The 11,124-nt window shown below is 33.2% G+C and overlaps 1 protein-coding gene across 1 annotated transcript; it reads right to left on the bottom strand.

Moving 5' to 3' along the window:
* Positions 1 to 2,113: 2,113 nt before the first annotated feature.
* LOC136209739 (bZIP transcription factor TGA10) lies at positions 2,114 to 8,807 on the bottom strand. The gene is made up of 11 exons (XM_066001316.1): positions 8,297 to 8,807; positions 8,095 to 8,195; positions 7,461 to 7,546; positions 7,188 to 7,337; positions 6,916 to 6,987; positions 6,787 to 6,846; positions 6,628 to 6,705; positions 6,466 to 6,550; positions 6,122 to 6,393; positions 4,683 to 4,922; positions 2,114 to 2,489 (listed from the first exon to the last, which is right to left on the bottom strand). Exons 1-11 carry the CDS (start codon positions 8,491 to 8,493, stop codon positions 2,340 to 2,342), a joined length of 1,491 nt encoding a protein of 496 aa, XP_065857388.1. The 5' UTR covers positions 8,494 to 8,807; the 3' UTR covers positions 2,114 to 2,339.
* Positions 8,808 to 11,124: the final 2,317 nt, after the last annotated feature.

The following is an 11,124-nucleotide window of genomic DNA, read 5'->3' as shown; positions in this document are numbered from 1 at the left end:
ATCAGCTCGTGATAGAAAAACAACGACTTACAAGGCTAAAAGCGTATAACAATTAAGAGCAAGTGAATATATCGGATCAAGTAATAAAGTTAGTAAAGAATAATATTGATCCCACAAGGACTAACACTCAATTCCTTATTCGTGCTCAATTTCTATATTATCTAAGGTATCGTTTAAGTGAATTTGTGGTTTTATAACTAATGAAGTAAATAAGTAGCAAATCCATTAAACAATTAATTTTTTAAATGAATGAATGGAAGGCTACGATTTAGGTTTCCCAGTATTAACTCATATAGATCAATAAATGTATGTTGTGTGTATTAAAGCTAACTCAAGACATTGATTTTCTATTACAAAATTGTAACTTCGGCCGAAAATCACTAAATCTACTTCAAACACCCTTGGGCTCATGCTTTAGGCAAAATCCTTAATTGTGTTTGAAGGTATTAGACTCTAAGAAAACCAAGGCTAAGCCGTATTCTAGACGACGTAGCCACACTATCCGGCCCGGGAATATGATTAACTAATATGTTAAGTTAAATCATTTACATGGTTAGGTTTCACAATTTAACTTCTCTATCTAATTACTTGGTTAGGTTTCTTAAATAGAGGTAAACAATAAGTTTAGTTAATTCTCTAGTTAACTCCCACAACACAACATTTATTTAATGATCTATACTCGTTAAGAGTGACTCATCGCAATTGTAGCCTATAGTGGTTTAGCTCATGGTTGAGCTAAAGCATAAAGGCATAATGAGAGTGGAGGTGTATGAGATCATGTTCAACAAGTTTGATTACTAATTCAAAGCTTTAGAATGGAAGAAGATGAAGAAAAAAAAGAAACTTGAATTAATGACTTAACTTGAGAACAAAAGGTGAAATTAGAACAAACTAAGGCTTAAGCTTGCTGGCTAAACTAAGACAAAACGACACTATAAGCTAATACTGAATAAAAATGAATTGATAAACTAAAAATGCATGAAAGTATGTAAAAGCATAAAAGGCCTAACAAAAATATATTGATTACAAGGTAGAAGTTCCTATTTATAGGGATAAAAAAAATATAACAACAAACGGTAAATTTTAAGTCAGTTAAAGCTTCGACTTTGCCCGAAATGATTAGGGCGGATCCTTGAAGTTCAACTGTTCTACACGGAGCTTTCCTAGCCCGTCTTTATACTTCTTCAACCTTTTTTCATTCATTGTGAAAAGTGTGTTCTTACCATCTTGGATTTTCATGACTCCGGATGGAAAAATGCGAGTGATGGAAAACGGGCCACTGAAATGGCTTTTTATTTTTTTTGGGAAAGAGTCTTAACCGGAGATTATAGAAAAACACTTTATCTCCAATTTTAAATGATCGGTGAAGAATTCTCTTATCATGCCATCTTTTAGTCTTTTCCTTATAGATTTTGGCATTCTCATATTCACTAAGTCGGAAGTCCTCAAGCTGGTCTAATTGAAGTAGATGGTGCTGACTTGTAGTTTGCGCATCAAAATTAAGAAAACGGATGGCCCAAAAAGCTTTATACTCAAGTTCCACTCATAAATGATACGAGTTCCTAAACACTATAACCAATAAGGTGACATCATCGATTAGGCCAATTCTCACGGATAAGGCGAGCAAAGAGGTATTTATGTCATATATATTCATTTTCGGTATATAATACAAATATTTTTATTGGGGTAGTCTTATTCGAAACTTAATTAAAGTTAAGATTTTTCACCTCTTTATAAAGGTATTTAGTGAGAACCGAATGTGACATCACGTCTCACGAACTCTGTCATCCTACCGACTATATCTATATATTCCGACCCGAGAATAGAAAACGAAAAGCCCTAAAAATAAAAAAAAGAAGCAAAGCATGTAGCCAAAGGCAACTGGAATGTATAAGTTTCAACTTTCAACACCTGCCCCTTCTCCTTTCTCTCTCTATCTCTATAACAATTTCCTTTGTCTTTCTCTCTATCCATCTCCAACAAACCCACAAATTCAGATCTGATTTTCAATGCCCCTTTTTCTTCTTCTTCCTCTACTAATCCCTAATATTCAAATAATGCTTCTTTGAATTTCCCAATTAGCCCTAAAAAACAAAGAAACAAAGACAAATAAGGCAGCAACTGCTTTAAATTTAATCTAAATTACCCATTTATCTATATGTATCTATACATTAACTGATCCCTGTAGAAAGTAAGGAATATAATGAAATGAAAGGCATAATTATATTTTTCCATAGAAAACTAAAAGAAATATATAATAAAAAGTAGCCATTTCATATATAGAGCTATTCTAGGGTTTTCTTTTTCTTTCTATTATAATGTATAGTTGTTCCTCTAAATTATTCCTGTCGCGGACGACCCAACCACAGAGAGCTCAGTGCTCGGAGACGGTGGAAATACTCCGCGATCGCCAGAAAACACCTTGCAGATTGCCGGGTTGTCAATACCTGATGCAGCCGATGTAGGGTTTGATGCCTCAGATTATCCGCCTGTAAGTTTACATTTTTCTCTTTCAATATCTATAAATATCTAAAATCTATAATAAAAAGTTGTACATATTGGTGAAGAAAAATATAAATTTATGGCATTAATTGATATGTAATGTATTACTCTCGGAGTATTCTAAAAAATTTGTAGCGAAGAGTAACTTTTATTATTATTAAATTTGACAGCTTACACCTTTGATTCATGATATATTATATATTAAACATGATTGATTGACTTTTAGCAGCAACATTGGGAATAATCTGGTTTAAGAGTTTCAAATGGTTATCTACCATGACTTTTTTAAGGAATTAGGAATTGGTTAAAGATAGAGATATTTATTGAAAAGGAAATATGCCTTGTTTTCTTGTAGTTCATTGTAAAATAAATTTGTAGAGGTCTCGCTATCGTCTGAAAGGAACAAAACTATATAAGATATCCCATAGATAGCAATGTTGATGAATGTCGACAAAAAATAAACATAGACAAATCAAATTAATTTCTATGATTACCATGACTTTTCAGATTAGCAAAGGTATTAATCACTAATCCTTTTTATAATTCCTCATTTGAGGTATTAATTTTCAAAGGTTAGAAAACCTACATATTCAAAGCATGCGGCAGAAATATTTATTTTCACCTCCTTAATCATTGACATTTAGAAGTAATTGGATATTAATTAAGCAAAGGTTATTTTCATAAATAGTGAAGTTATGGAAGTGTAAAAAAAGTAAGTTATTGAGAGTGGATTGGCATTTGTCCTTTTTAAGTCAAACGGTTACGACTGTGACATCATAAAAACATGGGTTCATATTATAATACTTGTGGGGGTCCACCTATCTATGCACATTTGGCATCACTAACCATCCTTTTGTTGTCACTAATTAAGCATGCCTACTTGACCTAGTCTAATACAAATTAGCATCATTAATTTCATAACTTATAAGTAACCAAAATCAATTTTGAAATTAAGAAAAAAAATACTTACCCAAAAAAAAATATATGTATTAGGTTTTTGAAATTAAGTTAAACGTTACGATTAATTTTTTTTTCTATTTTTTTAAAATCACTTTCTTCTACAAGCCGTGAAAAGTACTTTCCCAAAAGCTATAGATTATTCGTTCTAAAAGCAGTTTTTTTAGCTTTTAAGAAAAATAATACTTTTTCGTTTACCAAATACTTCTTTTTAGTTGAGAAAATTGTAAAAAGTGTTTTTACGGGTAGTCTCATTAGGGTCGGGTAGTGCTAGGTACAGTACTCGTTGTCATCCCTAATCACCATCCCCGAATGTCCCCAATAAAGATCCCCAATGGATCCCCGACTAAATACCCAAATATAGAAAAGAAACTAAATATATATATATATTAATAATTTATTTTGGACTTGTTTAGTTAATTTTCTATGTCTAGTAGTTTACAATTTTATATGTCCCTATAATAATAGTTTATGATTTTAATAAAAATTATACACTACAAATTGATGTTTTATAAGAAAAAAGTAAAAAAATATATATATATAACTTAAACGGGAATGGGAATGGTGATTCCCTCGAGATGGTTAATGCAATCCTGCCCTGTCCCGTTTATAGCTCTAGTTTTTAGAATGTGTTTGGTAGTTTTTTTTAATATAAGATAGGAAGATATAAATAAACATTCTATTCTAAATTGATGCAAAAAGCTAAGAAGGTGAAGTAATATAATAAAAAGTATTTCCATAATATGCAGAGGGGTAGATGAGGGTGTGCAATGAGCTCTACTGCACAGGGCTTCAAAATTACAAGGGCCCCGAAATTTAAGACGTGCTTAGTCAAATATAGATATTAGCTGAAGTTACAATAAGATTTACTTACACATTTTCATTGCATTGAGTGCATATGTGATTTAGATATTCAACCATTCAAAATCCACAACCTTACCATTCATTCTTTTCTTTTTATATTTTCTTAATACGAAATTCTATTAAATATTAATGGTTTGATAAGAATTTAGCACAAGGGCCCCAAAAAGTTTGAGACGGCCCTGATAATATGGAGAAGATTATTAATTTGTGTATAGTATATATATCCAGCCACCACATGGAGCAGTTCATGTTTTAGGGGTAGGTTTCGTGACCTAAATAAGAACAGATTCCTGCTCGATTGGGACCCACTTTGTGAAAATAAAGATAATTAATTTGAGAAATAAATATGGATATGGTACCTGTCTAACGAAACCTTCGAGCGTAGATAGCTTGTTCATAGCCACAGCCATTTGGCCCATATAGTTAGCCATATTAGGAGGGCAGCTCAATGAATCAGAAGCTATAGTATCTGATAAAGATTGATTCAGAGCTTCAAGACCTTGTGATAAAGCTTCTTCTGCCTCCTGAGTTGATTGTTGTAAGCCACATATCCCTAATATTTGCTGCTCGGTTAATGGCTCTATTTGGCTAACAATTATCTGCAATGATAATAATAAATGGGTAGAAACCAAAAGAAGAGATGAAAATGAAAACAAAATGATAAAATGTATGGTTGTATTAACAGACATCAACTTTATAGGATTGACACCTAACTCTACCCATTTCTAGAATATCTCTCGTCATTCAATGATTTTTATCTCTTCTTGGCTCTTTTCTTTTTCCACTCTTTTTTCTCTTTTAATTCTTCTTTCCTCTTTCCAACGTTACCGACAATTTACCACCCCATGCAATTATCATTACGTCCTCTATACAATATTACACCATCTAGCCAAATGCATATCATCAATAATTATTATTCTGTATATTTACACCCTTAAACTTCGCCCGTTTTATCTATTGCTATCCTGAACTTTTAAAATAACTTATCACATATTCATAGTTGGTTTTAAAAACTCATCACAGTTGACCCGTTTGGACCTCCTACTTCATAACTATATATCTAAGTAACTTATTATTATTATTATTATTTATATATTTGTAACTCTTTTTTATCAATTGGCACCTAAACTTGTCAACTTTGGACCCGTGACACTCTTATTTGCTGTTGACACACTTCAAATTAGATCGGCTATGCAATCGTGCATTTTATTTGAAGTTTATCAGATCAACAAATAAAAATCTTAGAGGTCCAACATTGACAAGTTCAGAATATGAGCAACACAAAAATTATAAATTTAGGTGTAACAGATGCAAATATAAATAAATACATGGTGTCAAAAAATTAAAACATTATAATTTGAAATGCATAATTATCTATTAACCCATTAAAAAATAAAGCCATTTTGTCATTAGATTCTACCCTTAGATCATAGAATTTTTGTTGCACACATATTCAGTTACATAATTAATACTTGTAAGATATTTTTGTTCTAGCCTCCAACTCAAACTAATCTATATTGGAGTGGGATAACTCTTTGTTTCAAGAGTAAAAACTTTCCCAACAACTATTTTGATTATAAATACATTCTCGTTTCAGGATCCGAACCTTCGTTGAATGGTTCAACTGATCTCGTACCTTAACTACTAAGACCATATGCTTGGTGGCATGGACGGAGGCAGGAGAGCTCAGGGATGCTGGAGCACCCCCGGTCTCCGGTTAGCACTCTTGAGAGAGATGGTTCAGCCCCAGGGAACTTTGAATAGATGTAAGATATAAAGAGTAGGGGAATGAGGTTACCTTGATGAGCTCAGAGGGGCGGAAACCACCCATCCACATGAAACAACGTTCGGCAGGAGTCTTCCACATGCCAGAAACAAGATGGAATACGTCTGATTTGGCAACCATTCCTTTGAGATTCATTACTTCATCATAATGAGCTAAGCAATTATCAACAAATAGCCTTAACTCATTCTCAGGTAGATGTTCTTGTACGGCTACTCTTAGTTCACATGTTATTCGGTGATGCTCTTCCACCCATCTCGCATACTCCATGTCAAATACAGCAGCATCTAATAAAACACCCCCATTTTAATATTAATCCTTCATTTTACAAACCCAAACAAATGACAAAGATATCATACCTGAACTTATGTTTGCTATACCCACAGGAAGACCTTGATCTCCACCCATTAAACCTCCTCCTCCTCCTCCTCCAAAGAAAACCCCCTAATTACATTAATTAATAGCTTAAACTTGTTTCCAATGATAATTATGTTAATTTAACAAAACAAAAATTAACTTACTTGAGATCTGGCTCTTTGAAGCTCTTGTTCAAGTTGAGTTAGCCTAATCCTACTTGACTCTAGTTGCTGAACATAAGCCTATAATTACAATATAACAAAAATAAGGTAAGCCAATTATTTATAAAATAAAATTGGACAGACAGAATCACACAAACATACCTTTTTTCTAAGCCTGCTTTTCCTGGCTGCTTCTCTATTCTGAGCAAGTCTCCTTAATGTCTGTAAATAAATTATCATTTCATTAATTAACTAAATAATCAAAATTAGTATAAATTATTATTATTATACCTTAGGGTCTGGTGTCTTAGGTCCTTCATGCTCTGAACTTGAAGTTGTTGGACCCTTACGGTTTCCTTCACGCTGCCACATTTTTATAATACAATTTGTAAACATTATATATATATAGAGAGAGAATCTCAGTTAAGCTAATAACATATAAAAATTAATAGAAAGAAGTAGAAGAAGAGTTTGGTTGGTAGCTAATAATATAATGTTTTAGTATTAAATTATATCTGAGTTATTAAATAAAAAAAAAAGTGGTATGATCCTATAGCTAATACCTTGATAGATTTGGGTGGTTCAGGTCCAGGTCCAGGTCCAGGTGCTGCAGCAGCAGCAGTTCTTGCGTTGGGTAATAACTCCATGGACGGCTCTGATGGTCTCTTTGAACCACTAGTAGTAGCTGGGGTTGGAGTTGGAGCTGTATTATTCTACCAAATCCAAACAAACCCATTAGAAATTAATTAATAAACTACTACTGCTATAAAGTTAGGTTTTGAAGAAGAAAACAAAAAGAATATTAAGTGATTAATTAAGGGTTTAATTAAATGAACCTTTGTTGATGATGGCTCAACTGCGTGCATAGGCTGAGAAGGGAAAATATTGAGAGTTGGAGGTCTCATTCCAATTCCAGAATTATCTGCACAGAGAAAGAGAAAGAGAGAAATAGGAATGAATTCGTCATGAGATTATATTATAGCAATAGAAGAAACAAAACCCATACCATACCCTATTCGTACCCTTTTTATTCAGTAGAAAATATTAGCAAAGAATTTATGAATTTTGTGTCTGTTACATGTCATGGTCCAAGCTCCAAACAACAAGAAACCATTTTTATTTAATTCCAAAAGAGCACCACCAAACCTTTACTTCTTCTTCTTCATTTTTTTTTTTTAAATAAAAATAAAAATAAAAAAATCTGTCCTCTCTGCGGTTTTTTTTCAGGTGCAAGGATCTGGTCAAAGAAAGTACTTCCAGACTGCAGATTTTATCAGAACATGCTTTCTCTGTGAACCCTCTAAACAGAATCTCCCACACAATCACAAAAGTAAAAAAACAAGAAAAAAACACAAAAACAAGAATCAAGAACCAATTAAGTTAAAGATCTCGAATTCAAGTCTTAAACTTTAATTGAGTGTTGTCCTAAGAGGAGGAGGAGAAGAAAGAGTTGTTGTAAAAAAAACTAACTTCTTGGGTCTTGAATAGAGGTAGAAGGGTCTTGTCCATCAAGATAAAGAAAAAGGGCTTGATCCAATTCTCCCAAATCATAAGCTCCACCATCTTTACTTCTGCTTACATCAAACAAAAGCATATGTAATAAAGTAGCTAAATATATATAATAAGAAGAAGAGAAAGAAATGAATCTAATTGGGTTTGGATTCTTAATTACATGAAGCTCCCAGGGATTGAGGATGATGATGATGATTGCATCATTCCATATGGGATCTGCTGATGTTGCTGATGATGTTGATGCTGATGATGATGATGGTCTTGTATTTGATGATGATGGTGATGATGGTCTTGTATTTGATTGTGCTGCTGCTGTTGTTGCTGCTGCTGCTGTTCCAATTGAGCTGAGTGATTCATGATTTTATTAGTAACATGGAAGAAGAGAAGACTCTTCTTCTTTTTATCCTTCACCACTTCTCAAACTGATGAGCTTGAAAATCCATTAATGGCATAACCGCTTTTGCTAATTTCAAGAGAAGAAAAGAAATTGAATGCGATGAAATATAAAGACAAACTTCTTTTTATTTTTTTCCTCCTCTTTGCTTCTTCTTCTTCTCTCTCTCTAATCTGTAAATCAGACTGACTTTTTATGCAACTATTATATATTTATAAATTTATATTCAGATAAAGCGGTCTTAAGGAAATGAAGTTCAATTTTTCTCTTATATTCATTTTATTTTATGTGAGAGAAAATTAAAAAAATTAATAAAATACCACAAGACCTTAGCAAAACCGCTCTAAATGGTATATGAAAACCGGTGTTGGATTTCTTGTCAATGTTTTGTTATTCACGGAAATACCCTTGCCTCTTTACTGTTGACATTTTCATGCAAACCTACACGTAGACACCGAGGCGGCTCTTTTCTTTTCCTGGGATTTACTTTTTATTTCTTCGTTTTCCATTCATCTCTTACAACCAAAGAAACGCACAAATTTGGACAAATATTGTTACTCCAAATTCCTATTTTTAACTTAGAACTAGTAGTTCTTTTACGTTGGGCTTAAAGTTCTAAGTAAAGAGTGGCATAATGGACGTTGATAGGAGTAAGAAATGTTGAATCACACCTTTGAAATAGAAACATGGTGTGATCTACTATATTAGTAAGGTATATTTCTAATACATATAGACACGTTTTAAAACCGTGAGACTGAAGGAAAGAGAATTGAGTTAAGATAAACAATATCTGCATGATATTAGACTAGGTTTATATAATTGATATCAGACCCGACTCTCTTCATACAATGTGTTGGTTCAGGGGCGAACCAAATGTAAGTTGAAGGACTTATAATGACCTGGTTCTGAGAGGATGACGCCACCCGAGGAAAGGTATGAATGAACTGAATCTCATATTGAAAATAGAGAGAGTATGACTGAGGTATATTAGTAAGGTGTGCATCTACTACATGTAGACGTGTTTTAAAGATATAATACTCAAGGAGAAAGATTTTAATCAAAGAAGACAATATCTACATGATATTGGACCAAACTGTTACATAAAGTATGAGCACCAAAATTCATAAGTTTGACAAAATTAAATGGAAAGAATTTCAAAAATACTAAGAATATCAAAAGATTTTTTGTTTGAGCTAATTTGTGTATTGAGATAAGAGTTAGCTATATCGCTCCATATAGGATTGAGTTACAAAATAAATATTTAAATTTAAAATACAATATAAGAGTACGTCAACCCATAACAAATTGTAAATATCCTTAAGTTATTTCGAAGTAATTGAAACCTTGACTTGGACAGGCTTGGTGAAAATATGTCTATTATTCGATCTAAGGTGGGAATGTAGCATACCCAAAGGTCTTTCGTAGCAAGCTTGTCACTAACAAAGTGGAAAACAAGTTCAAAATGCTTCGAACGACCAAGGAATATCAAATTTGATATAAGATAAAGTGGCACTTAGGTTGTCACACCACAAAACATGGGTAGGAAAAGAGAAAATTCTAATTTCAAACATAAACGTGCATAGCCAAATAACTTTAGAAGATTGAGAAGCTAAATCATGATATTCAGCCTCCCTTGAAAAATGAGAAACCGTATGTTGTTTCCTTTACCGCTGGAAATGATATAAGGACCCACACAAATAACATAATAGATTGTTGATTTCTGATCATCAAGATCACCCCCCCCCCCCCAAACCAACCTCAATATAACTTGTAATAGCAAGAAGAGCTTGGACAAAATAAGAAGCTCATGTGTAAGCGTTGAATACAAGTAACTCAATATAACTTGGCAACTTTCAAATGTTCATTAGTAGGTTGATGCAGAAATTGACTCATTTTATTGGTAGATAATGAGACATATAGTCTTGTAATAGTCACATATTGTAAGCCACCGATAATATTATGATATAAGTTGGCATCTTCATAGGATTCATCAACACAATGGGAGAGGTTGATCGAGGGACAAGCTGACTTTGAAACGCCATTTGCTTTGTGTATATAAGTCTTTAAAATACAACCATTGGAATACTTTTGTTGATGGAGAAGTATGGATTGAGATTTTCAATGTACTTCTAGACAAAGAAAATAAGATAGGCGACCAAGGCCCATAATTGCAAAGCAGGGTTAAAGTTGAGAAATAAGCAGAGATACAGTGGTAGAGTTGCTTGTTGTTACAAGTATATCATAAACATATAGAAGAAAAAATATTGCCGGGTAGGCAACATCAACGAGCAATGAGTCACTGACGCCATGAAAACTGGGGCGACCACCAAACAGGAAAGAGCATGGAGGTAGGGGTGACCCAAATTTCGATGTCTAGAGGCTCTATTATGACATGAAAAAAAAGAAAGAAGGTGATTTCTTTTGGGAGCTATCGAGTATGTTCTTCCTAGTTTGTTGCACTTATTCTTCCATTCACATCGTGCAAAAAATTAAAGACACTTGCTCCACATTCTTTGGCTAAGGCCTTCTATCGCAGCGAACCCACATGCCAATGCCAATCTCTCTTTTCATTTTCTAAAGAGAATTTCTCTAGC

The sequence above is a fragment of the Euphorbia lathyris genome, chromosome 10 (genome assembly GCF_963576675.1).
Source record: "Euphorbia lathyris chromosome 10, ddEupLath1.1, whole genome shotgun sequence".
In the NCBI taxonomy this organism is placed as follows: domain Eukaryota; kingdom Viridiplantae; phylum Streptophyta; class Magnoliopsida; order Malpighiales; family Euphorbiaceae; genus Euphorbia; species Euphorbia lathyris.
The sequence above is the reverse complement of the archived record's forward strand: the minus strand, read 5'-3'. Positions and strand labels throughout refer to the sequence as shown.